At 38.2% G+C, this 27297-nt stretch overlaps 1 protein-coding gene across 4 annotated transcripts in view; it reads left to right on the forward strand.

Moving 5' to 3' along the window:
• Nucleotides 1-27297, forward strand: part of DENND5B (DENN domain containing 5B) — a 152761-nt gene that overhangs the window by 76087 nt on the left and 49377 nt on the right. For all 4 annotated transcript variants that reach the window (XM_019736890.2, XM_019736899.2, XM_019736908.2 and 1 more), the window contains 4 exons: nucleotides 283-949; nucleotides 17674-17861; nucleotides 22803-23339; nucleotides 26044-26275. In XM_019736890.2, coding sequence (XP_019592449.1) covers nucleotides 283-949; nucleotides 17674-17861; nucleotides 22803-23339; nucleotides 26044-26275 — 1624 coding nt within the window. The remainder of the gene's footprint in view (nucleotides 1-282; nucleotides 950-17673; nucleotides 17862-22802; nucleotides 23340-26043; nucleotides 26276-27297) is intronic.

A 27297-nucleotide genomic window follows, 5' to 3' on the forward strand; every position in this document is an offset into this window, starting at 1 on the left:
CTATGTTTTTGTTATTCTTTTTAACTTTTTCCTATTTGTTAAGTGCGCCTTTACCTATTTCCCTATTCCCCTGAAATATTATCATTACTCCAAAAATAGTATTTACATATTTGTGAAGTGCCCTTGCATATTTTGTCCTTAAGCCACTGATGTAGCGAATGTTGTGGATAAAGAAACAAGCTGAGAGAGGTTACATGACTTGATGCAGGTCACAGCCCTTTTTCTGGTCTGAAGTTAATTCATGTGCTGCGTTTTGATGCTCTTTTCCCCCTTCCTCCACAGTTGTGCATGCCCAAAGGGCTGTCTTTCAGAACACAGACTGACACTAGAGATCCTCAGTTCCACTCATTTATAATTACCCGGGAAGATGGTTCTCGTACCTACGGCTTTGTTCTCACTTTCTATGAAGAAGTTACAAGTAAGCCAATCTGCACGGCAATGCAGACGCTTTACCAGATGCACAACGCAGAGCATTCCAGCAGTGTGTACGCTTCTTCCTCCTGCAGCATGGACTCGCTGGCGAGCAGTATCGATGAGGGAGATACGACTTCCCTTTTGAAACTCCAGCGATACAACTCCTATGACATCAGCAGAGACACCCTGTATGTTTCAAAAAGTATATGTTTGATCACACCGCTGCCTTTCATGCAGGCCTGCAAGAAATTTCTTATCCAGCTTTACATGGCAGTTACCTCACAGCAACCACCACCTTTGCCGCTTGAGAGCTACATCCATAATATTCTCTATGAGGTACCCCTTCCACCTCCAGGGAGATCACTGAAATTTTATGGTGTCTATGAACCCGTCATCTGCCAGAGGCCTGGGCCCAACGAACTCCCCCTCTCTGATTACCCTCTTCGAGAGGCCTTCGAGCTGCTGGGATTGGAGAACCTGGTACAGGTGTTCACCTGTGTTCTTTTAGAGATGCAGATCCTTCTCTACTCACAAGGTAGGTCTTCTCTAGATTTTAAGTCTCCCCGAAACAAATACTTATGCTCCCATCTGCTGTATTGCCATGGGGTATATCATTAGGACCAAATAATTCACGGTTGGAAGTCTTTTCTGTTTTGTGTAAAAGGAACAGGTATATACAGGTAGGTGGGACCAGAGGCTGAGATGGTACTTCTCTTAGGGTGGCAGTGGTGGTAGAGAAAAACAGAAAGGAATACAAAAGCAGTAATTTGACTGACTTGAGTCTGTTTTTTCGTGGAAATAGCCCACTTTTCTCTTGATAATACATAATTATCGTAAAAGAAACATTTCTTTTCATAATGACGGTAAGAGAACATAGAGACTTCTCATTTTTCATAGATTAGTAAAGGTTTACGTCAAAACTCAGCTAACATTAGAAAGGGAGAAATGAAATTTTTGACTCTGCAGCTCCCTAAAGAAGTCAGCTTTGGATCTTTGCCTGTGTGGTGAGAAAAGGGCTACAGGCGTGAAAAAGACATGACTCTCCTCGGTCTAACAATTCCAACAAAGTTCTGTGGGGTTTTTGTTTTGTTCTGTTTTTAAGGAAGTTATCTTTGTGATTTTTTTTTTTAAATTCAGATTTCTCCCAACACATACTTAAGAAACTAACAAAATTCGGGTTCTATTTTAGCAGTGCATTCAAGATAACTAATGTTGTACCTAGACTAGATAGAATACTGGTTCCAGTCTGAATATGAATTTGCAGAGGAAATAGAGATGCTGTGCCTTAATGGATAGTGAATTGAAGGAAAATATAAAATGGTACCTGTGCATTGATGAGTCCTTTGAGAAATGTAGCACTAATATTTAGGTTAGCATTTTGCTAAATTGTATTTAGGCTGGCAGAATTGTAGTGCAATCTCCTGACTGCTGCTGCAAGCTTATTTTACCACTTTCTTTTTCGTTGTTGTTTTCTATTTTAAATTATAAGTGAGGCCGAGCCAAGTAGGCTATATTTGTACTTCCCCATCTTGTGTGTATGTTGACACTATTTGTGTGTTGACAGTCCTTCACAAGGTTGTGTTTTCTTCAGTTTATCCTACATAATGTTCTTTGATAATGTGTTCCAGTGTCTCAGTTCTTGTTGTCAGGAAGTTCTTCTCTAATGGCCAATATAAATTCTTCCCTTTCCTCATGCTGTCACTTTCTTAGTGCTCACCATTGCTACAGATCACCCTTTTGTATCTGAAAGATTTAACTTTAAGTAATTCTCCCTTCCTTTCTATTTCTTCCTTTATTGCCTTTTTCCCTAAAGAGGGTAAGGGTTGGAGAGATGCTGAAAGGGGCAGAGGCTTGGAGTTTAATACCCTCAGGTGTACTAACCCATTTGAAAAAAGAATTTTAGATCCTAGATTTACAAGGGATCTTCAGGGTCATTTAGTTCAGTGTCTTAATGTTCTGCCTAGAGAAGCAGTTTGGGCCAGAAAGAATGTTGGTTTTTGAAGTCATAACAACCCTGGGTTCAACTCTCTGCTCTGTCACTTACTGACTATAACCATGGACAAATTACATAATCTTCCTGAGTGTCAGTTAATTCATCTTGATGGGGATAACAGGGCTTTTTTCTTCCTCTCCTCACTGATTTATTATGAAGGCTAAATAAGAAAACCCATACAAAATACTTTGGGCAAAATTAGCTGACTAAATGATAGCCAGTGTTGTTGTAATTATTAGTTTTAGTAGTCTTACACAATTCTCTACAAATTATGCATATCTTAAATTGTGAAGGTCTAATTTATTACTGCATTTAAAGTATAACTTTGTTAAATGAAATAATTAAGGCATTTATTTCAGGGTTGAGAACCTAGTAAATGTTCTCTTATTCTGAATGTCATGCTTTTTTTAGGAAAAAACCTTCCATTGTCACATTTCCTGTTTTAAAGAGCACTCTATGTTTCACTGCTTGTGGTCTGTCCCGAGCTCTCATCTTTCTGTTCTGTTTGATTACCTTATCCCATCTGGTTTATGAAGTCTGTTGAAAAGTTATATTTGATTAATATCCACCTATTTTAGTTTCAAATGAAGAAGAATGATTATTTATGAGCATGTTTTTGTACTCAAGTATTTTTTGGTAACTTGATCTTATGCCGAGAACAAGAATGACTACTGAGATCATAGAACTCTATACTCGTATATGTATTTTTAAGAGTGTCATACAAAAAAAGTCTCATACAATAATTTTATAACCATTCACTGCAATCACTCTATGTTAGGAATTGTACTATAAAAATGCCTGTATGTTTTGGTTTTTTATCCCTGCCTTTAATCTTCTCAGTAGTGAGTTTAGTGCCGTTAACCACGTTTTTATCAAGGAGGAAATTGAAGCTCAGGGAAGCTAAGTACCCTGCCCAAGATCACACAATTATTATGTCCTGGGGTGGATGCTAAAAACAGGGTTCAGATCTGTCTGTCTACACAGCACTAAACCAGCGTGTTAACTGTATTGGGCATTGCACGTAACCTTTCCTTATCTGTCTCAATATTTATTTTTAAATCATAAACTCACTCTGCAGGTCTATTGTAGAGGTACCATGCTAACTAATTGTGGATTATAAAATGAAAGCTCTGTGTAAATGCAGATTTTAACATTGACACTGTCTCTACCATTAAAGAAAGACATTTCCTTTAAATGAATGAAATAAAAGAGTCATTATGTTGATTTGTACTCTGGTGCCCTCCTTCATTCTTCCTGAAGTGTTAAGGAGGTTTTAATAACATGTGATACTTCATTTCTTGTTCACTGATAAAGCTGTGCCATAAAATTTTTAAATATTGCAGGTGCTGAAAAATTACCATGAAAACCCAAGGTGAATCAAAGTAGATGGATTTCAGTGATGAAAATGTCTTTCTAGACTGATTGGGAATTCTGGTCCACAGCCCATATGAAGAGAGTCAGTGTGTTATTTAGAGAGCATGTACATCACAGTCACTTTGCGGGGGTGACTCGCTGAAAATCTTAAGTAGAGAAAGCACCCAGGAGGTAAAGGCTCTTTTCTAGGACCCCAGATCAGAAAAAGTGCACTTTCTCCTGCAGCCTAGAAATCCCTGGAATAAGACAGGGAAGACTGGTGGATGATCCTCTTTTCAAAGGAATAGTGGAGGAATAACAGATAGGGGACTTGAAACACCAGTGTCTTACTTTCGATAGCAATAATTCAAGTCTCAGGAACGTCTTTGAGCCTTGCTTACGTCCTCCAACTCTTCCCAATGGAAACAAGCAGTTCCCCACTGCACACACGGCACTGCCCGCCCCCCGTGTGCCCTCACAGGGCTCCTCCCCCTTCTCTCCCTCTCGTAAGTCGGGCATGAATGGACCTTGTCAGAAAGTAGAAGCTATTTGAGGTTTTCTTTAAAAAGTTGGCAGTCTTCTAGTCACAAGTTGCTAATTATGCTCAACTGAATATCATAGCTTATTGGTTATGGAGTTTATAAGTCATAAAAGCAAACTTGATATTTTGATGGCAGAGTGGGTTCCCATGATCTGTTCCTGAAAAGCAGAAGGATTTGACCAGCTTTGGCCAGTATTAGCATGCTGTTAGCTTTATTTTGTGATAAATAGAATCTTAAGACATTTTTCTTAATACATTTTTGTTTTATATTCAGGAAACTAATCCTTTGCTAATTTATGTGTAGCACATATCTTTTTCCAATCTGTGGCTCTTAATTTTCTTTTAGGGGGTCTTCTCTTAATTAAAATACTCTTAATATTAATAAATTCCAATTTATCAATTTTTTAAACTTATGACTTAACTCTGTTTTATTGAAGAAATTCATTTCTATTCTGAGATCATAACAGTCAACATTTTTTACTAAATATTTTTAAGTCACATTTAGCATTTAAGGCCATAGTCTGTAAGAAATTGATTTTTATGTTGTGAGGAAGAGATCAAATTTAATATTTTGGAAATATCTGTACTAGTTTTCCTAGTACTAGTTATTAAATAGACCATTCTTCCTCTCTCTGATCTGCAGTGCCACTTCTGTCATACATAAGTTCCTATATGTAAGGGTATATTTCTAGGCTTTCCATTTATTCTGCCAGTCTTTCTGTCTTAGTACAGTACTAAAGCATGCTGTTGTAATTACTATAGCTTTAAAGTAAATCTTGGTTATCTGATAGGGCAATTCTCTTCTTTGCCACCATCTTTTTATTGGATGCATTGAATTCAGTTTGGGGACAATTGACATATTTAAAACATTGAGTCTCTCCTTCCGTGAAAATGATCCATGCCTCCATTTATAATGATCTACTTTAATGTCTCTCAGTAACATTTTATAACAGTAGAGTAGATAATAATGTGCAAATAATGACAATTTTGTTGCTTCTATTCCAATCTTTGTCATGTTTATTTCTTTTTCTTGCTTTACCACACTAATTAGGCTCTCTGGTACAATATAGAATGGTATAGATAGTAACAGGCATTCTTCTCTTTTTCCTGATTTTAAAAAGAATGGTTTTAATGTTTTACTAGTAAGTATAACATTTGCTGTAGTGTTTTGGTTTTTTGGGGTTTTTTTAAAGATTTTATTGGGGCAGGGGAACAGGACTTTATTTGGGAATAGTGTGTACTTCTAGGACTTTTTGCAAGTTAAGTTGTTGTCCTTTCAATCTTAGTTGTGGAGGGTGCCGTACCGGCAACCTTGTGGTTGAGAGGACGCGTTCCAAACAACTGAGCCATCTGGGAGCTTAGCCGCAGTTCCGCTCAAAGTGCCATGTTCAATTTTAGTTGCAGGGAGCGGAGCCCACCATCCCTTGTGAGAGTCAGGGAGTCAAGGAGTTGAACCAGCAACCTTGTGGTTGAGAGGATGCGCTCCTACCAACTGAGTCATCTGGCCACTGGGAGCTCAGTTGTCTTCAATCTAGTTGTGGAGGGCGCATATCGCTGGCCCATGTGGGAATCGAACCTGCAGCCCTGTTGCCCATAGCTCTAACCAACTGAGCCATCCATCCGCCCTGCTGTAGTGTTTTTGATAAATAACCTTGTACCAGCTTAAAGAAGTTCCTTTTATTTCTAGTTCAAATTTTTTAAAAATCATGAATGCATGTTATATTTTATTGAATGTTCTTTCTGCGTCAAGTAAGATGATCATGCTTTTCTCTTTTTAATCATTTAGTAAGGTGGGGAAAAAAATCTACATTTCACCCTTATATTCCTGAAATAAACCTGACTTTGTCATGATGTATTATTACCTTTTTAATATATGCTTGATTTACTTTTCTTATATTTTGATTAGAATTTTTGCATCTATGTTTTTTAATGATTTGGCTTATAATTTTTATTGCTTGTACTATCTTTTCTGGCTTTTGGTATTAAGATTATTCTAGCTTCATAGAAAGAGTTGGAAAGTGTTCCATGTTTCTCTGGAAGATAAAGTGGAAAAGAGTTTATTTAAGGTTGGAATTATTTGTTCCATGACTACTTGAGAAAACTTTTCTGTAAACTGGTCTTGTTAGGAAGATGATAAGTACCAATTCAATGTCTTTAGTGGTTTATTTAGGTTTTCTGTTTCTCTTCCCTCTCCTTTCCCTTCCCCTCCCCCACCCCCACCTTCTCTGTCATCATCATCATCATCTTCATTATCAACTGGGGACAAAGACCAAATATTTTTTATTATACCACAAGCCACTCCCCCAGTCTTTGATTAGAGATCCTTCATAACAAAAGATCCTAACAGTTAAAAGATGCTGGCACATTACTAGTCTCATTCACTTACAATTAGTTCTTTCCGTCATCCTATTGTATGAAAATGTCTTCCAGGACAAGGCCACTGAGGTTTGCAGGTTTCCACTCATTCTTGTCAGGTTACAAAAGCAGGAGTGGTCTCAGCAATATATGGCTTCACCCTTTCAAGGCATCTGGTATAACTGAGCTAAGAGACAACGTCCTCTTACTTGGAGCATCTTTCAAGGTGTTAATGTAATACTGGACTTCCCTTATTACACATCTCATTTATTCATTCCTTTACCCTCAGCTGCTATTCCTCCTTCTCTCTGTTTGCACCCAAATATTTCCACCTTTGGAAGGGACATTAGGTTTGGCCATAATTGGTTTAAGTTGGAGTCAGCAATATTAGTCTAGCAAGTACCACCCCCTCAGTCCACTACCATTTGTGTAGGGTAAGGTTACATAGGTACAGAACTAGTGGGCTGTTTTTACCACTAAGCAATACAGCTGTATTCACTGTTAACCGCAGTTTTGCCAGATGGGGTGAAGACACAACTGAGCAAGCGCTTAGGAATTCTGACATAAAGATTTACAAGTAGACTTACAGATTCTTGCTTTGGAATCATCCCTGCTTCTGGCACTTGTAGTCTTGGTCTTATATCAGGTAGGAAAAAGAAAGTTGTGGTGATGTGGGGAAGGAAGTAAAACCTGTTGTCCTCATGCCAGCATCCGTCTCTGCCCCCTGCCCCCAGATGTACCAGAAAAACAGAGGACTCTTATCTAGTTGAGACCCTCCCTTAAGCCTCCTCATGCTGACCATGGGTACACACACACACACACACACACACAGTTGTGCAGGTCGGCCCTTCATGCATGCCTTTTTCTCTGTCCGTGTTAGACAGTAAATGTTTCAACTGCCTGTTCCAATTCTCTATTAAGCCGTTATTCTGAGGATGGTGAGCAGCATGACTGTGTCCATTTGATGTGAGATATCTCTTTGCCCACTGTTGAATGCTATGTTCTGTGAAGCATGTCGCTTGATCTGAACAAATGTAACTTGGCGGCTCAGATTGGTCAGGGTATCTTCTGTTTCAATCCTCTCATAGTATTTTGAGCACTTGCATTGACCACCGCGTATTCAAAGCCAAATCCGGAGTTAAGTGTCTATTCCTGTTAGGAGCCCAGGGCTCCCGGCATTGTTCCAGTATAAGCCACTTGGTGGGGGGCCTCCTCCCGGGAAATCTTCCCAGTAGCCATCTGCAGCCTCTGTCTCTCTTGTTGGCAGACAAAACAGTTCTTGTTGGCATTTTGTGCCTCAGAGGGTGTAAGAGGAATATGCTTAGATTCAACTCATCTCTGCATTGCTGCAGCCCCCCATGTCTACTCATTTCATGGACCCAGGTGGCCACTGCAAGGTAGTTCAGTCACCTCCCAGACCTGGAAGGGGGTTCTTCTGATGGGCATCTCCATGTCCTACTTTAACGCGCCCCATAAATTCCCGGAGTGATTTCCATAGGGCTGCGCGTTGTAAGGGATCCTTTCAGTCGTCCTGTTTTCCACTGCCCACGAGTCAATAAAAAACCCAAATGCTTTTACCGTTTGATTTTTCCGTCGCTGCTAGGAAAACAGCATGCAAGTCGGCCCACTGAGCTGATCTGTTTTTACTTTCTGCGATCAGGGTGGTGGCCTTCCAAACCGAATGTTGTCCATTCACCTTGGAACTGTCATTCGTATACTGAGCAGCTCTGTGTGGGTCAGTTGAGAGGTGTTTACTGTCCAAGTGATGATAGAACCCAGCGGCTCCTCACTCAGTTCCAGAGTCAGTCCTGTGGGAAAAGAGGCTCCTGGTTGTATCTCCTCCTTGCTTCCTCCCTGTAACAGGACCCCTGTATAAACCATTTCCATTTTATTATGGAACTCTTCCAAGCATTACCTTCCCTTAGAGTGTTTTTCTGACATCACCCAAGACCTCATGGTATTCAGGTTTCAAGATTATTTTATGTGTTTCAGTCATAGGGACATCAGCTAGGAAAAAGATTAATGTCCAATATCAAGCTAGTAACTGCCTTTCAAATGGAAATTCTCCAGTCCAACATCCCACTAGTTGTCAGTGAGAGGGGCTCACAGGTTTTTGCCGTAAGCCCCACCCAGTCTGTGCTCCACAAAGTGTTACTGAGCAAAATTTGTTCGTACCATTTCCCTGAAAATAAGACCTAGCCGGACCATCAGCTCTAATGTGTCTTTTGGAGCAAAAATTAATATAAGACCTGGTCTTATTTTACAATAATATAAGACCGGGTATAATATAATATAATATAATATAATATAATATAATATAATATAATATAATGTAAGACCGGGCCTTATATTAATTTTTGTTCCAAAAGACGCATTAGAGCTGATGGTCCAGCTAGGTCTTATTTTCGGGAAACATGGTACCAACACTCCAGTTCCTTTTCTCCATTGGCAGTCTTATTTCCATGTAGCATGTCCAATTAATATTGCTTGAAGGGCGATTTACATGCCTTATGTTTTACTTCTGGAGGAAGTGTCCCCCATTTAGACATAATATCCATTCCAGTAAAACATTGCTGTAAAGCCTGTTTAAATACTCCAGTTTTCACCCAAATATCCACTTTCATCCTATCAACCTGAACATTTTTATATTCTATCAGTCTAATTGCAGCCTGCCTTAAGACTTCACCAAAGGGTTTTGGTACCACAGTCCACGAGGCTCCCATGTAAAGGGGTCCCAGAAACTTTTCTATCCCACCCACCACTTTACTCACTTTCGTGCATTAGGCTTTGGGTTCCCAGCAGCGGGTTGGGGGAATGCTAGCCCTTTTGTCAGTCTTTGTCTTGATTCATCTGACTGTTGCCCGGAGCGATTCCAGGTCTGGTTTCTCCTCCTTATGATCTTTGCCTTTTCCATTTTTAAAATTTCAGCAAATTGGGGTAAATAGACTAAACTTATTTGGAGACCTTTAATGTAGGGGACCAGCAAGCGTCTTACATAGTACTATAGTAAGACCTTTGTTTCAACACATCAGTGTTCAGTTTATTTGTCCCATTCCTTAATAACCATCTAGAGACTTCCACCCTGCTGGGATGAATTCCTCGACACTTCCCTTTCTTTTTCCTCTTTGTTTTTTTGGGGTTTTTTTAAAGATTTTTATTGGGGAAGGGGAACAGGACTTTATTGGGGAACAGTGTGTACTTCCAGGACTACTTTCCAAGTCAAGTTGTTGTCCTTTCAGTCTTAGTTGTGGAGGGTGCAGCTTAGCTCCAGGTCCAGTTGCCATTTTTTTCTAGTTGCAGGGGCCGCAGCCCACCATCTCCTGTGGGAGTCGAACCGGCAACCCCGTGGTTGAGAGGATGCGCTCCAACCAACTGAGTCATCCGGGAGCTCAGTAGCAGCTCAGCTCAAGGTGCCGTGTTCAATCCTAGTTGCAGGGGGCGCTGCCCACCATCCCCCACGGGACTCGAGGAATCGAACTGGCAACCTTGTGGTTGAGAGCCCACTGGCCCATGTGGGAATCGAACCGGCAGCCTTCGGAGTTAGGAGCACAGAGCTCTAACCGGCTGAGCACCGGGCAGCCCTTTCCTCTTTGTTTTGCTCCTGTCATGTTTGCTTTATTCACCCGATTTCTTAATAACTGTTTACAAATTTCCACCCTGCTGGAATGAGTCCCTTGACTCTCCCCTCTGCCTCTTTGCCTTTTCTTGTTAAGTAATCGAATGTTTTTATTGGTATCTCTAAGATTCATGAGGGAAAGCTGAGACAGCAAATCTGACTGATTTTCTGGCAGAGGTTACATGAGGTGCCAATGCAAAAGGGGCCCTCACCATTTACTATGATCTGGCCATTGTGCATATTCAGTGGGCAAATATCCTGGTTATCATAAAGCCAGTTCCACAAGGCTGCACAGTCTGACCCAGCATTTTCGTTTCAGCTGTTATAAATAACAATAACCAAGGGATTGTATACTTGACTTTCTTCTTTTCAGTGTGCCTTTCTTTATGCATTCAGTGAAACAACTCACTGGCAGTTGGATCTGTCTACAAATTCCATTAGTAACTTTTACCTTCAGTAATTTGCCTCAGTATAGCTGCTGCTTCATACCATAGTTGTCCACGTGGCCACCTGGGAGTCAAAGGTTCCTCATCCCCTGCCCTTTTAGACTTTCTCTTCCCAAACCACACATGCTTCTGTGGGGCTGGGCCGTTTCAGCAAATCCCACATTTTCTGACACCAAATGTGAGCTTGTTTCCTCCCTGATACCAGTGAGTTCTGACACCAACAATTCAGTTCATTTGCGACACTAACTACCTGGAGTTAACATCAGACAACAGGTTTAAGGTTTTAGTCCCACAAGACTGCCCTCCCTTCAGACACCAGCTAGAGGTAGGTTCCAGGCTACTTACATCTACCTGCCCAGCCAACTACGAATTCAGGTGTTTCTACGTCCCCCCTTTTGGGTTTCGTAATGTGCTAGAACAACTCACAGAGCTCAGAAAAGTGCTTTACTTACTGTCCTTGGCTTATTATAAAGGCTGCAACTCAGAAACAGTCATATGGAAGAGACGCATCGGGAAGGAAGGGGGAGGGTCGCAAAGCTTCCAGGCCCTCTCCATGCAGACCACCCTCCCATGTGTTCATCAAACCAGAAGCTTCTCTATTGCTCCGTGAATCAATTTTTGTTCATTTCTGTTTTCTCTAGTAATAATTTTATTTTTAGTTTATTTTTATTGCAATATCATTGACATATAACAGTTTCAGGTGTACAACATAGTGATTCAATATTTGTATACACTGCAAAACGGTCATCACTACAATAACTTAGTGTCCCCCGGTCATCATATATAGGAATAATTTTCTTAAGCTTTCAGTTTATTGATATAAAGTCTGAGTAATATTTCCCTGTCTTCTTAATCGCTGCTATAGCTGTAGTTTTGTCCCCCTTTTCATTTCTAATACTACTTACGTGTGCCTTCTTTCTTTTTCCCTTGATTATTTTTACCTAAAGTGTGTCAACTCTGTTACTCTTTTTAAAGAACTTTATCTGTGTTGGTACTTTCTATTGTATCTTTGTTCTCTGTTTTATTAATTTCTGGTTTGGTTTTTACTTCCTCTGGGTTTATTATTTTGCACACACACACCGCCCAAATACTAACATCTTAGAATCTTGTGTTAGCTTCATCCCACAAGTATTAGTATATGATATTTTCATTGTTCAATTCTAAAAATGTTTAATTTTCACTTATTTTGACCGTTTGTCCTGCTTTACTCCCTGTTTTTTCTTTTTTCTTTTTTGCCTTCTTAACTAATTGAAATGTTTTTTTCTCATTGCCATTTTCCATTTAATTAGTGTAGATGTTATATGCTGTTTTTCTTAATGGTAAATTTTGAAGTTTTAACATGAACACTTAGTCTTATGTCAGTCAGAATCTTTAAAATACAGATACTGTAAAATGTTTTGACTCTAGTCACTTCCCACATGGCTTACTTGTTATAGTTGTTCAGAATTTTAATAATCCCTCAACTTCGACATTTTTATTTTATGCACTTGGTTAATGATGGTATAGTAAGGAAGAGAGACACAGAAACAGATAATTATAAAAGAAAGTTAATGGTTTTAGTGAGATGAATAATTACTGTGATAGAAATAAAGATCAGGTACTATGGAAGCATATGGAAGGGACTCGTGATGATAAGAAATGTTACCATCATAGGGAAGACTTTGCAAAGGAACCGTTACCTAAGGAAAAAGTGGAACTTGGCCAGGCTGTGCAAGGGGCAGGCACATTCTGGGTAGAGGAAAGAGATGTACAGAGGACAGGGACCTAGGAAAACGTGTCACATTCAGTGAATGAATTGCAAGCAGATGATTTGACTGCATGTGGCATGGTAAGAAATGAAGCAGGAAAAGCCAAATCATTGAGGAGCTCGCATATGCCATGCTGAGGCGTGTCTTAAATATGAAAATAACTTCTATACATTCATCACTTTGAGTATTAAAGAAAAAAATAATTTTCCTAAAATATTTAAAATTTTAAAAACATGCTTGAAGAAGAAAACCCTACCTTTATTTCTTGATTCAGTTAAGAAGAATTGCCTGTTTCTGCTAAGTAATTGCATTATTTAAAAGTGTGTGGCATTTCATCCAATCTTCAAGGGAGCACAGAAACTGGAAAGAAGAATAAACATAGAACACCCACAACAAGTAGGTGGAGATGTGGTGAAGGAAAAATAAACCATGTATATCAGGCTTTCAGTGTCTACTAGAAGATTAGAAACTTCCCATGTGAAAGTTTTCCATAATTAAAGCAAGAAAATAGACCAAGGTGGTAGTTTCCAGTTCTTCAAGAATTTGTTTTCTATGAGATTGAACAGTTTCCCCATCAACAGTAAATAAAGTAGCCAAGCTGATAGGGATTTGGTTTGACTGCTTAAAACCCTCTACCTTTCAGTCTAGGTCCAACCAGGAGACAGATTAAACCACACAGTAACTTAAAAGAGAAGAATGTAATATGAAGAATTATAAACCTATACTAGGAAAGTAACTCTAAAGCCATGAAGGAAACTGAAGGGTACCCTAGGAAGGACAAACATGGAAGGGGAGCCACTTCCCAAGACTGAGGTTCACACCTCATTGAAGAAAGTATGGTTGCAGGTCATTGTGTGATGGAAAAGGTCAGTGGGTTGTCTGGGCCGGAGCTGGTCTTCAGTCACCAGACAAGCAGAAAACAAACCTCCCAGGCACAAGTGAGCTGTGGGTGGTGAGCGGGCATACAGAAGTTGTTGGCGTGCCATTGTGGGTTTGAGATCTGAGTGTGCAGTGTCTGTGTTAAGAGTGCCGTGTGCAGGTGAGCAGTGACCCTTCACTGAAGGCTGCTTGCGCTGGGTGTGTGGCTAGGGAAGTGTACCAGCAGGTGTGCTCGCATATCCACCCTACCAATCAACCGGATCAACTGTGCACAGGAGCAAGAACACCAAACACTGCACATGGCGCTCTGGAACTGAGAAGAGAAGCCCCTTCCTCCTTCAGTGTCTCTCCAGTGCCTTCCATGGCCAGAGCTTAACGCTGTGCTCACTGGAAAGGACAAATGCTTACGGTCCGGTCCATTATCATAGACCAGGTACTGAGTAAATTTGGAGCTGAGAGGCAATAAATAGATTACTGGTACAGCATCTGACTCTTTAAAACCCGGAGCCTTTCACTTGTGTCTGGCTTACAATTGAGAAAGAAATAAAAAGCAGCCCTGACATCCAAGAACTGATGTAGCTCTCACAGCCAGGCCTCACTGTTATACAAACTGGTCTGACGCTCACAACTGAGCCTTGTGGTTCTAAACAACGTACACAGTCTCGCAGGAACATCTACTTCAAGCAAGGTCACTGTACAACCCACAAGATGCCAACCACCCTCTTCTCGCCAAATTAGTAACTGCTGCTTCACTTCTTACCAATCACAGCTTTCTCCCCGCTTCAGTCTGCCTTCCCTATATGTCAGATTTATTAAGATCCCGAGTCATACAATTGCATCCATTTCCTTAGACCATCCCCAGAAGTATCCAAACAAAGCCCAAATCTTATAATAGGTTCTCTCTAAACCCTCTTACTAACACATCCCATAGTTCCCCAGGGTGTACGTTCTCCATCTCTGCAATGTGTAATAAACTTAACTGTTCAAATACAGGTGTGTTCTTGGGGTATTTGACTAGAGAGTATTGGCAGAATGAGTGATTACTAAGTGTTTCTTAATCAAATGAATATTCTCCTTTTCCTTAAATAAATCAAGTAAGGCATTCAGAAGTTCGAGGTGGGTAAGGGATTGGAGGAAGAATATCCCCTGACTTTAAAGTAGGTTTTTTTTCTCCCATTTAGTGTTGTACAAAATGTAATTTTTTTTTAAACCTAGATTTTAGTTTAGTTTTTTTGTTGTTAAAGAAGCTAGTTGAGTCAAAAACATGAACCTTTTATTAAGGAAGTGATTGTCTTAGAATGCTAATCTTTAACAGTAACTCCCCTTAAAAAACCTGGCAATAGTTTATTTCTATAACTATTTTTATGACAAAACTCCATAGAAACCCAGAGTAAAACTAACAGCAATTTTTTAAAGTTAGCAAATACTGTAGACAAGAACAGTCAAGTTATTTTTGTAGCCCATCTACATAGGACATACTGTATATTTTTAATACAAATTATAAAATGCTTAAATGAATATAAAGTTGTTTTTCTCTTAATTTTCAGTGAGCTCTGTTCTCCTCATACTTCAGGAGTGACACATGAACACATCTTCCTAGTGGACAGACACTGTGCCTTCATTCTCTAGTTACTTCCCAAAAGGAAGTTTCCCGAGAGTCCTTTCCCACTCTGCAGGGCCATGGGAAACCTGCATTACATTTCACCACTAAAGCTCTACATTTTTGATATTCAGGAGGAAAGAAATGTTAAAATGTGATACGTGTTTCTAAATAGCAGTTCTGGTCCCTATAAGGTCTACTTATGCATGATTAGCATGAGTCACTTGGTAACAGTTCTCTGTATAATGAACAATATCCACAGCTTAGTAAACGGATATTTGAATTTTCTTTATAATGTGCCTGGGCATGCACATAATTAACCGAATATATGACTATCCAGGAAATGTGATTTTTGAGGGAATAGTTTCTTGTCTGAGTACTTACCATTTTCTCCTACGGGAAGATTAGTGGTTCTTTAATCTCATGTGGACAAAATCGAATCAAGTTTATTTACCTGTGGATACCCAGCAAAATTATATAGTCTTATCCCACTAATTCATTTAAAAATATTTTTGAGCATCTGTTATATGCCATATACTGTGCTGAGTGCTGAGGTTACAAAAATAAAAAGTCTCCAGCCCTTGACTGAAATGGATGGCCACAGAAGAGAATCTTTAGAACATTTCTCTGGATTTGGTCTTTTCATAATTACTTATCTGCATGCCTTCCTACTCCTTTTTTGTGTGTGTTTTGTTAGAACTCTGTTGTAATTAAGAGGAGAAAAATGCGACTTTCAGTAGCGTCAGTAAATTTTGGCTATGAACGAGGCCCTGCGCTTTGTGCGGAGGATGAGATGAAAGGATACTACTCTGTCTGTAGGGAGCCCACAGTGAGGGGGAGATGAGGGGCAAATGCTGTGATGGTGGCCTGTCACAGTGCAGAGCTGCTGTTAGTTTCTAAACCTAGAGCATTTGACGGATTTCTGGGGTGTGATGTCAGCTGCTCATCCCTAACCCCACCCACACGTTGTCAGACCCTGTCTCCTTCATCTCAAACATCTGCTGCTCACTAGTAGACTGACAGGTAGGTGACTGATTATCGAGTCTCCTTTGACCACCACCCCAGCACCCACCTTCACAGAGTGTGATCTGTTTCAGCCCAGATTCTTCTTTGAGCCTCAGCTGATCTAGTCTATTTTTCTGTCTGTCTGTCTCCCCATGTTCCTGTATCACCACCTTAGGTCAGCTCTTTGCGTTCATATGACTGACCCACCCCTCAGGCCATCTGGTATTTATTTTTTAGAAGTATTCCTGTAAACAGATTTGCACCAAAAATGTAAGTCTTAATAACGACTCAGATAAGGAAACACTTGGCCTATGGACAGCTGGTGATTCATTACCACAAAATCCCATTGTAGGCTATTAAAGGCAGTCGTTTACAAATTGTAAAATAACATAAAAATGTTTTAATGGAAAATACTCTGTTTTTGCTTTGTTAAGTGTTCTTTAAGTTGATGTGAACCAAGTAGCTTTTTAAGAAGAACCTTTTTAAGAAGACTCCCCGAAGTCTTCCTCTCCCAGATTTTACTATATTTGTGCACAGTGAATTCTGCGAGAGATTATTGCAATTCTGTAATATCCTGTCTCTACAATCCTCAAATCCAAAAAAAATTCTGAAAACCAAGCATTCTTTTTGTAACTCATATATTGGCAAAACGAGACCTAAACCAAAGTGACCCTATTTAAATTCTTTGAATTGTTTGATTATCTGCCCTGGTACACTTACATGGTTTGCTGCAGAAATATTCATGTGTTGGATTACAGGGTGCTACCCTAGATAGTTCATGTATATGTTATATGTACAATATTACTTTTTTCAATTTAAAAAAATCAGAATTCTGAAACATGTCTGCCTCCAAGGTATTATAGACATGTGTATGCATAAAGTGTCTGTGGCAGAGTGGTTTAAGAGGGTACTTTCTTTGTAACTATGTGAGGTGATGGATATTAACTAAATTTATTGTGGTAATCATTTTGCAATATATACACATCAGATCACTGTACACCAAAAACTAATACAGTGTTACACGTCAATTATATCTCAACAAAATGGGTGGCAGGGGAAAGAGGGCACTTTAACATTGTAGACAGTTTTTTAATTTTGATATATTAGTTCATGTAAACAAAATAAAATATTTTTAAAAACTTAAATTTTCAGGTAACTTTTCGTTTTGTCCCTAGATTTGATAGTTCTATAGTTGGGGGTTAAATGTAGGAAGTGTGACTATGAATGCATGTATCTGTTGATTTCTTGTAACTACAAAATGAAGGCTAACATAAATATAATCAGGATAACTACAGATTATAGCCATGATAGTATATACAGGTGAAAAAGAGCCTCTGAATTGGAGATTGTATAGATATGTATGTATACAAAACGTGGTTAGTAGTGATATCCTTGTACGTTTTTGATAGGAGAAGTGCCAAGAGCAATTTTATTAGTTCTTGTTTCCTCCACATTCTAAAGGAATGTAAATTTACATACTAGTGATTTCAGAAGCAAAGAGATGATGACGTTTCCACCTACCCATACCCCCTTAAAACCTTTCAAGTCAAACCATTTAACTCTTGAATTATGGTGGGATAGAACTGACCTATTTTCTGGATGGTCATAAAGATTTTACATACTAGTGCAAGAGGTTTTTTTCTGGAACTTGATATTTCCAAGTTTAATGCAGTAATGATGTTTTTACCTGGACTCTTCCTCCATTTTTCCTTGTTCTGTGCAGATTATCAGCGCCTGATGACTGTGGCGGAAGGCATCACCACACTTTTGTTCCCATTTCAATGGCAGCATGTTTATGTGCCCATCCTCCCTGCTTCTCTGCTACATTTTCTCGATGCTCCTGTCCCTTATCTGATGGGCCTTCAGTCAAAAGAAGGAACTGACCGCTCTAAACTAGAACTTCCTCAAGAGGTAAAACCTATAATGAATGATGAAGCATTTGCTGTTTGTTGATGTAGGTCAAGGCTACCTTTGTTACATAGCATTGTGTTTGTCCAAACTGTCTCTGCCTGTTCTGAATCTCCCAGGTCCATTTGGAGCAGAGCCTGAGCCATAGAATGCAGAGCTATGTGATGGTTACTGTGACATAGCCGTTAATAAAACGTGGTTCAAAACAGGACAATGGCAAATTTTCACAGCTATAAATTTGTGAAGTTGGAACAATAGTAGTATTATCTAGTTGCTTTGTTATTCTAATAACATTTCATTTCTTTTCCCCATTCATGTTATAAATTTTGTTTTCTAAATGATACAGCCCAATTTTAAACTCCTTTGAAATCATGACATTAATTGAGGTGAATTTGATTCTTGACCTCCATCAAATGAAAAGTAACATCCTTTAGCAAGCTAGGGTTAATGGAAATATCAAATACTTCAGTAGTCTTTGTTTTCAGACCTAAGGCTAGTGATCTTTTTCTAAATGTCAGCTTCACTAGGTGGTTGAAATAAAAATTCTAACCCCTAGCTTTTAGGCTACCTTAAGGATACTATGCGTTCTGTGTGTTGTATTTTCAAATGTTGCTTAAGAAGAAAATAAACAGGAATTCTTTGTAAGCATTTTGAATCTAATTTTTAGCTATTGTTAATGGTGCTCAGAATTACAGTGTAAAACCTCTGAAATGAAATATTGATGAGAGTGCCATGGCCTGTAAAAAACATAAAATGATTAATTACATTATATTATTAGCTATTTAATTAGCACCTTTCTTAAGAACATCTTTCATGCTGGGCTTCAGTTTTATTTTTTCTTATTTCTCATAGAGATTCTCATTTTAATAAGTGAATTTAAAATAACACACTAAGCCACAGCCATTATACCCAGTAATGATTCCTGTAATCATCCGTTGCTTACTTTATTCTAATGAATGTTTCCCTAACAAAATTAACATTTTTGTTCAGGGGAAAATAGCTGGATTCAGATCCTATAAAATAAACATGCCTCCTCTCTTGCTCTTTTTGAGCTTGTGTATGTTCTCTGCTTTTGCCTCCCTATTATACCTTTTCTCTGTTACCTGAACTATCTTGTTTTCTCTTTTTTTTTTAATTAATCTAGGTATCTTGTTGATTCAAATAAGTAGATTCTTTAAATTTTCAAGGGAAAAGAAGTAGACTAGCCAAATGCATTTTGTTTTAAAGACTTAAACAATGACATGTTTCAGTTTCTTGAGATCTGGTCTATTGTATGTTAATCAAATGACATTCTAGAAGGTCATTTGTTTAGATGTATAAATATTATCTTTCCATTTTAGCATTAGTCATAATTGTTGAGAATTTTTAAATACCACCTTGATGTGTTCATAGTCAAGAAATTTTTCTGTCTCTGTGTGTATCCTCTGACTCGAAATATAAACAAACTTTAAAATTCAGAAAGTTCTTACAATAATATCTGTGATTTTTATAATTTTTCATTTATTAAATCAACACTGTTTAATAAATATACATACCTATCTATTCATAGAGTAAAATAACATGAAATTACCTGAATCAGCTGTGAAATTAGCAGTGCTTCTATATAAAAAGTATAAATTAGTACACGACTGTTTTAGAACAAAAGGCTAACAGTGTATCACTTCATTCTTACATCGTTTTACAACGAGATGAAATAATGTACTTCACATAATTTTGAGGAGGAAGTAGGTATAAAAATAGTCATTTTAAAAAGTGACTTAAATATACTCACTAGTAATACTCAACTCTCCTGACCCCCTCCGTTTTTCTGTAAAATAAAATATAGCTAAAAATAGAGACAGGGATTTTTAGTATAGTTGTGAAAATGATGTTTATGAAATGACTATTTTAAGAAGGTATGATTTTAGTTGTTAGCTAACTAATGTACCTACGTAGACTTATAATTAACCACCCACTCACTTTCCCCATGATTCCAAAATGATAGGTACAAGTAGCCATTTGTTGTACTGTTTCTTCAGGGGTGGAAGTGATGGTTCAAAGGATATAGATAGCACTGAGGATTAATTGCATTGAATGGTACCTCACTTTCTGCCATTCTTACTCGTCTTTACAGTAAATGGTAGACAAGAAATCAGAGAAAACTGAAGTGGAATTGCTTTTGCCACTTTGTTTTTGCTATATCTTTCCCTGAAATTCTCTGGGAATGTTTTAAATGTGAGTCTCCTGGCTTTTCCTTATGCCAGCTCAACTTTAGCCATTGAGAAACTAGATCCCTTACTCAGCGTGGAGAAAGCTGCCCTGGCCTCACATTTCTGGGTACTTCCTCCTCCTGCCTACAGTTTTGGAGGTCCACAAAATGACCATCTCTTTTAGCCTTATTCATTCATTCAGCACATAGTTTTCTCATACACTACTAGTGTAGGATACATTGGGAGACATCAAGATAAGTAAGAGGTGATTTCTGCTTTCCCAGATAAGTCATTTAACAGTATCAGTAACACAGGCTAAAAGTAAGTGTTAGTAAGAGGAATGAATGAACTAAGAATGTACACAGAGAAAATCAAAATGCTTTTAGGATAGGGACATAGGAAGGCTCCAGAAGAGATAAAGAAGCTTCAAGTCTTTTTTCCCTGTTGAGGGAATGTTTGTTTTTCATTGGAAGTGATTACATATCGTGAAGGCTTCTGCGCATCACTGATCAGTAAAACTATAGAAATATTTAGTCTGAGAACAGTGTAAGATTAAGATGTCAAATATATTTTTATTGTGTATTAATACTTCTTGAGCTCTTCTCATAGAATTTTTTTAAATTTAGTAGTATTAAAAGTGAGAAAGTGACTTATCAGAATACTCTGTTGTATGGAGTTCTTACTTATTTTAGAAAATGGCTTTTTAACTTCATTCAGTACATTTTTATAACATAAGTTCACATTTCCTATATCTCTTTTGTGATCATCAAAGCCCCAGTTTGGGCCTTTCTAAGCTGACAGAGGAGGTATGAGAGTCTCCTGGGAACACATGGGCAGGACAGTCACCGTGGTGCTGGAACACCCGCCTCGCCACATGTTCAGTTCAGCAGGGATTTCATGAGTATAACAAGTGTTAAAATTTCCCCAAATGTGTCATTTTTTTCTTTTCATACGAAAAGGATGGATAGAAAAGGATAGCAGGAAGGCATTACTGAAGGAGACAGTACAAAATGTAAGTGGTGGGAGGTTGCTGGTTAATATTTAGATTCGCAGGTTAGTGCATTTTTTTCCTTCTATTTTTAAAGATACTGAATCATCCATTTGAATTATGGTGACCTACTTTCCCCCTTTAAGCATTTCAATATATCCGCTTTCTAGCGACTGTAGAAACATGTATGAAGATGTGGATTTAAAGAAAGCAATAGGCAGCCCTACTGTCTTCAGTAAGATGTTACTACAGCTCTTACTTTATTTAGAGAAAACTACTGACATTGAACATGATGAAAAAATGAAAAAAAGAAAAGAAAAAAAAACGTCCATTAAGCCACCAGGCTCTCTGAGGATGCATATCTGGGACACGTGTCAGAAAGTCACCTACCTCCTTGGGCCTCAGTGTCTTCATCTGCAGAATTAATGGGTTGGATTCAACAGTTACTTCAGACTTAAAGAAGTCATTCTTGGTTCTCTGTTTTTGTATGAGGGGATATCTTGAGTTTTTATTGAGCTTGACTTGGAACTTGGCTACACTTCTTGCTTATCAGTATCTAACATGAAGAGAAGGAACCAAAAGAGAAAAACAGAGATACAGCTGTTTGCTCTCCTTTTTTCACCTTACCGTGGCATTCAGAATCAGAGCGCAGTATGAAGGCTCTCTTTTCTGACCTGGGGGTGGGGTAGGGAGGTGGGGAGGCCAAGATGGGGAACCGTAAGGTGAAGCTTCCTATTCTGTTTGTTGACTTCCACCTGTGCCCTGTGTTCAGCACCTGCGGCGGTCAGGATCAGTTTTACATGATGGGCTTCACCTTTGTCACCTGTCCCTCCTGCCCCAGTTCAGGAGCACAGTCTTCCTTCACCTGGTTCTGAGTAAGAGCCAGGTCTGAACAGTGAAAGTAAAGTACTGCTTTGGAGTCCGCTATAATCAGGTACCTGAGGGGTAATCAGAATTTTATGCAGGGACTTGGCCCCTTGAATTTTCCATGTCTACTTGAAAAATATGGAAGTCTTTTTATTCAAAATCTAGAGTATTAAGCAAACTCCAAAAAAAAAAAAAACACACATTTACTCTGATTTCTGTCTCTTCTTTTCCTCAACTCAAAAATATCTCCTGAGTCAACTCTTAATTATGCAAGAGTTAATCATTTATAGTTCTCTAAGGACTGCATCCACCACCTCTCTCTGCTTCCTGCTGTTTGTCTAATGACTTCTGGTTTTTGTTGTCCAAGCGTTTGAGGCTAATGTTGGATAAAGTGAAAATTTGTGGATTTTCTGTGAATTGGATTGCTCTTTGCCAATTTTATCCCATTTTGAGGGTACTAAGACTGCTAAATTTTAGCAGTTATTGTTAATTCTAAATTACAAATGGCGTTAGAGCACTGGAATGGCATAGAAAGTTCAAGGTCATTCAGTGAGCATTTTACCCACTGCCTTCAGTTTGTACAGTGTTATCAGTCGGTGCACTTTGGCCCATTCAGGAATGCCTAATGGATGCCATATAATTACACAGTCATGTCCCGATTATAATGAATTGATGAGAGCCAGAGAAAATTATATGTTTGTATTAAATATTGTATAAAAATACTCACATTGGGGGAAATGCTGGCAAGAGAGATTGATTTTTAAAGAATAAAAAATTGTTAATCTTGAGAAGGTTAACATGAGAGGTACTGTAATCTATGATTTTGTTTATAATAGCAACAATATTTTAGAACATCATGCCTTTATTTAAAAACCTTTATATTTCTTTTTCCTCTTTCAGGCCAATTTGTGTTTTGTGGATATTGACAACCATTTTATTGAGTTGCCTGAAGAATTTCCACAGTTCCCCAATAAAGTTGATTTTATCCAGGAACTCTCCGAAGTTCTTTTTCAATTTGGGATCCCTCCTGAGGGCAGCCTCCATTGCAGTGAGAATGCCACCAAACTGAAGAATCTGGTTCTAAAAGACTTGGTCAATGACAAAAAGAACGGCAACGTCTCCGCCAATAACATCAGTATGTATGAGTTACTGAAGGGCAACGAAACCATAGCCCGCCTCCAGGCTTTGGCCAAGCGGACAGGTGTGACTGTGGAAAAAATGGACCTCCCTGCCTCTCTTGGTGAAAAAGAAAAGGATTTGAAACTTCAGTGTGAAGAGGCAGAACTAAGGGACTACCAGCTCAACGTCCAGCTCCGAGAGGTCTTCGCCAACCGCTTTACACAGATGTTTGCAGATTACGAAGCATTTGTGATTCAGACTGCCCAGGACATGGAATCCTGGCTGACCAACCGGGAACAGATGCAGAACTTTGACAAAGTAAAAGGAACCATAGTTCCCTTTTTGTGTTTCTTAGTGGGCTGTTGTACTCGATTTTGTTAACTTTGTTTTAAATGCAGATTTTTTCCTCTCCCTTTCCACTAAGAACTTTTCTTAAAAAAAAAAAAAAAGAACTTTTCTTTACCAGTATTTTACACTAGATAAAATAATTTCACAGGAAAGCAAATCAACTAGCTCATTAAGCTGGTCATTGAATTGTGTTTAAATTGCCTTTAACCTCATTTTTAAATTTTCGATACTTTGAAAATTCTTGAATTATAGAAACTCGAATTTCACAGGTTTTTCAAATCTGTTAATACTATCTGACCTTGTAAGAATTTCATTTATTTTAGGATCAAGTTCAATTAAATAAGGCCTACTCCTTTTCAATAAATCCTTATTTTTATATTTTGTCTTCAACCTATAATGAAATCATAACTTGTCCATGTAAAGGTAGCAAACAGTTTAATTTTAGAAGCCAAATTTTTATTTCATTCTTGGATCAAAAGAGAGTGTGAATGAATTGGGTTTTATGATGATAAGTCTAAGGCTTTGTTCCAGTTTGGGGGAAGGGAAGACAAAATAGCACCAGCTTTCGATTGTCCTGCTGACATTGAAACTTCTTTCTAACTAGGGTTTGCTATAGAGTATTCTTCTGACAGATTTTCTGGACATATCCACCTTTTTTTTTGTTTGTTTTTTCCAAAGAAAGGCATTTAGGAATGGGCATTAGGTCCTTCAGGTCACCAGGGTGTAGTTCAGCCCCCTGCCTCTGTGATTGCTGAGGCATGATATTGCTGTTAGAGTGAATTATAGCTTTTCACTAAATGGTATCTCTGTGCCATGAAAAAGACAGCTCAGAAGGGTTAATACATTCTAAGAGGCTAATCTGCAGTCTTGGAACATCTGACAGAGAAGTATGAGTAAAAAAATTCTGTTTAGGGAAGCAGCATGAAAGATTATTTTCTGATTTCATCAGATGTTTTTTCAGATGGAGAACATAAACTATGTTGAATAGTTAAGTTCTGGTGCGTTTTATGTTTGAGAAGACTTCTTTAATAAATTAAGAAGCCCTTCATTTCTCCAAATGTATTCCTACTCTTAGGTTCCTTTCTCATTAAGCTTAACCATTTTCCACGTTTTGTCCTATCCAGCTTGGAACTACTCTGTGTACACTCATGATTTATCCTTGGGGCAATTCAAATTCTTATCTGAATCACGCACTGGTACTTTCTTCCTTCTTAATCTTTATGTAGCTTCAAACTATAAATGGAATTCTTCTTATATAACCCCTAGAGACATGGAAGTTTCATGTTGGATTCCAGAAGTCCTGTAATCATCTGATTTTTCACTAGGAAAATTTGCAGGACTATCACATACTAGTCCTGCAAGCCCAACCTTTGATAACCTTACATGTTATAGTCCATGAGGGTCTGAATATCAAAAGATAGACATTTGGCCCACTTAGGGAAAAAAGGCTTTTTGCTCTATAAAACGTAAACTTAATGTTTATCTGTAAAATACCTTTTGAAGAGGTTGACTGATTTTTAGAGACTACTGTGAACCTTTTTCTGGCTATTTGGATTTATGTGGCTACATCTGCACTATGGAGGCACTTAAATTGAGTAAGTGGGTTTTTGTAAGGAAGTTTTTAAAAGGCTTCATACGTTTCAGAATGAAAAATAAATATGTTAAGAAGAAGGGGATGAGTACCCAGGAGAGTAACCCTATGTTAGAACTTACCCTTCCATCCTTCCCTTTCTGTCTTCTCCCGCCCTGCTTCTACTCTAATGAATGAAAAGTCAAACCAACCCAGCAGCTGAATGAAGTAGTAATTCACTTCCAAACTTCAGCTAGAACCAAACTGCAAATAGAATTCTTATACACATATAGACCTGAAGAACCAGAGAAAAAAAATGAACATTTTGAATTAAAAACAGATTGCAGTTTACTGAACCATTCCATTGCAACAGACACACTGGTAGGTACAGGGACGTCTGGCTGGTGGCACATGTTTTCCAAAGGTTTGGCTGGCTTTGAATGGTTTTCGGGGCGATACTTTTTTTAGTTGTTAAGGCCCAGACTATTCTGTCAGCACAGGTCTGGAAGGAGCTTGATTTTGAATTAACTTCATCCATCAGTCTCTAACAGAGTTGAGGCCTAGAAAAACATCCACTTACTTGAAAAAGAACAAAAAGATTTCATCTATAAACACAAACTCCATATTGTTTTTACTTAAGGTTATTACTTATGTATATATCATTATTGTATCAGTTAGTCACCTCACCGCCTACGACTGGGAGGTATATTGCACAGGCTAGGAATAGAGAGCAGAAGAAATTATAGCTCACTAGGGAAAGGGGTCAAATTTAATGGTAAGTGAAAAGGATGATTGACGATTGTGTAGCAACTGATCCACCATCTTTCATTAATGATGCTCTCTTTTCTTCATAATGGCTGTGAGAATCAGAATGTAAATCAATTTTGAAAGGTAAGATCAGTGCTCAAGACCTAAGTGACCTAAATTCCATGAATTTAGAAGAAAGGAAGGAAAAGTGAATTTTTAAGGATTTTTGAATTTCAAGTGTCAGTTTTGTATAAGATTTAAAAAAAAATGACCTTACTAACAGGTAATTTTTGGATTTATCATGTAGTACTGAGATGGTCTCTTTGCACTAATAATTTTTTAATTATCTCATTACAGGCTTCCTTTCTGTCTGACCAGCCTGAGCCATACCTGCCATTTCTTTCACGCTTCATTGAAACACAGATGTTTGCCACCTTTATTGATAATAAAATTATGTCTCAGTGGGAGGAGAAAGATCCTTTGCTTCGGGTCTTTGACTCTCGGATTGAGAAGATAAGACTGTATAATGTAAGGGCCCCCACCTTGAGGACTTCTATATATCAGAAATGCAGCACTTTAAAAGAAGCAGGTACATTTGCCATCCCCTTTTAAATTAACTTAAAATCCATGACTATTTCTTTTTATACATTGTTGGCCTTATATACCACAGAGTTAATTTTCAGTTTTAGACTTCATATTTAATCTTTGCACAGTATCAAGAGGTGCTTTCTTTAGTTTTGTTTCCTTCTGTTTCTGTGAGTTAATGGTCATCGCGTTGCTACTTGACATTCCTCTTCTCTTAGAAGAGGAAAAGCAATAACCAACTGAGTGGAGTATAAACTATAGGATTGCTGTGATTTTTGTCTTACTCTCTTTATTGCCTTAATGGAAAAAAACCATTAATTTCTGTCTTGTTGTTTATGTTGCCTTTTTACTTCTCACCTCTTTTCTCTTTATCCAGGAAAAGGTAAGTATTAATTTAAAATAGTAAATCTGAGATGCTGCCTAATTTACATAACAAAAACAGTATACTTATTTTAGTGGTGCCATCAATTATAATAGCTTCATTTACTGAAATTAAATCTTTGGATTCTTGTATTGAAATTGGAGTTTTCCCAACCCTGACACCGATTTTTCCCTAAGAAAATGATGAGTCTTGGCCAGCCTTGACTGGCAGTGTAATATAGTCCACTAAATAAATAATCATTAATAGTCAATGTTTACTGAGTATTTGCTGTGTACTGGACATTATACCAGGTGTTTTACATGCCTTTTTGCATTTGATCTTGATGTGGGGGCACAGACACATTTACTTCTGTTTTATTTGGTAACTATCCTCATTTTACAATTGAGAAAACTGAGTGGTTAAGTAACTTGCTTATGATTGCGTAGCTAGTGATTGGCGAAGTCATGATTTGAACCCAGGTTTGAATGACTTTAGCCCCTGAAGCCTTACTACCATGTTAGTGGTTCATTCAATAAAGAAACATGTAAAACGTATGAATCCATACCATTTTATTCATTTATACATGGTTCCTCTTTCTTTGCCAAATAAACTGATATGTATCACCTGAGTGCCCCCTCCTTTTGTTTCTTTTCCTTCAAACATAG

Source organism: Rhinolophus sinicus, linkage group LG02, assembly GCF_036562045.2.
Source record: "Rhinolophus sinicus isolate RSC01 linkage group LG02, ASM3656204v1, whole genome shotgun sequence".
NCBI classification, from domain to species: domain Eukaryota; kingdom Metazoa; phylum Chordata; class Mammalia; order Chiroptera; family Rhinolophidae; genus Rhinolophus; species Rhinolophus sinicus.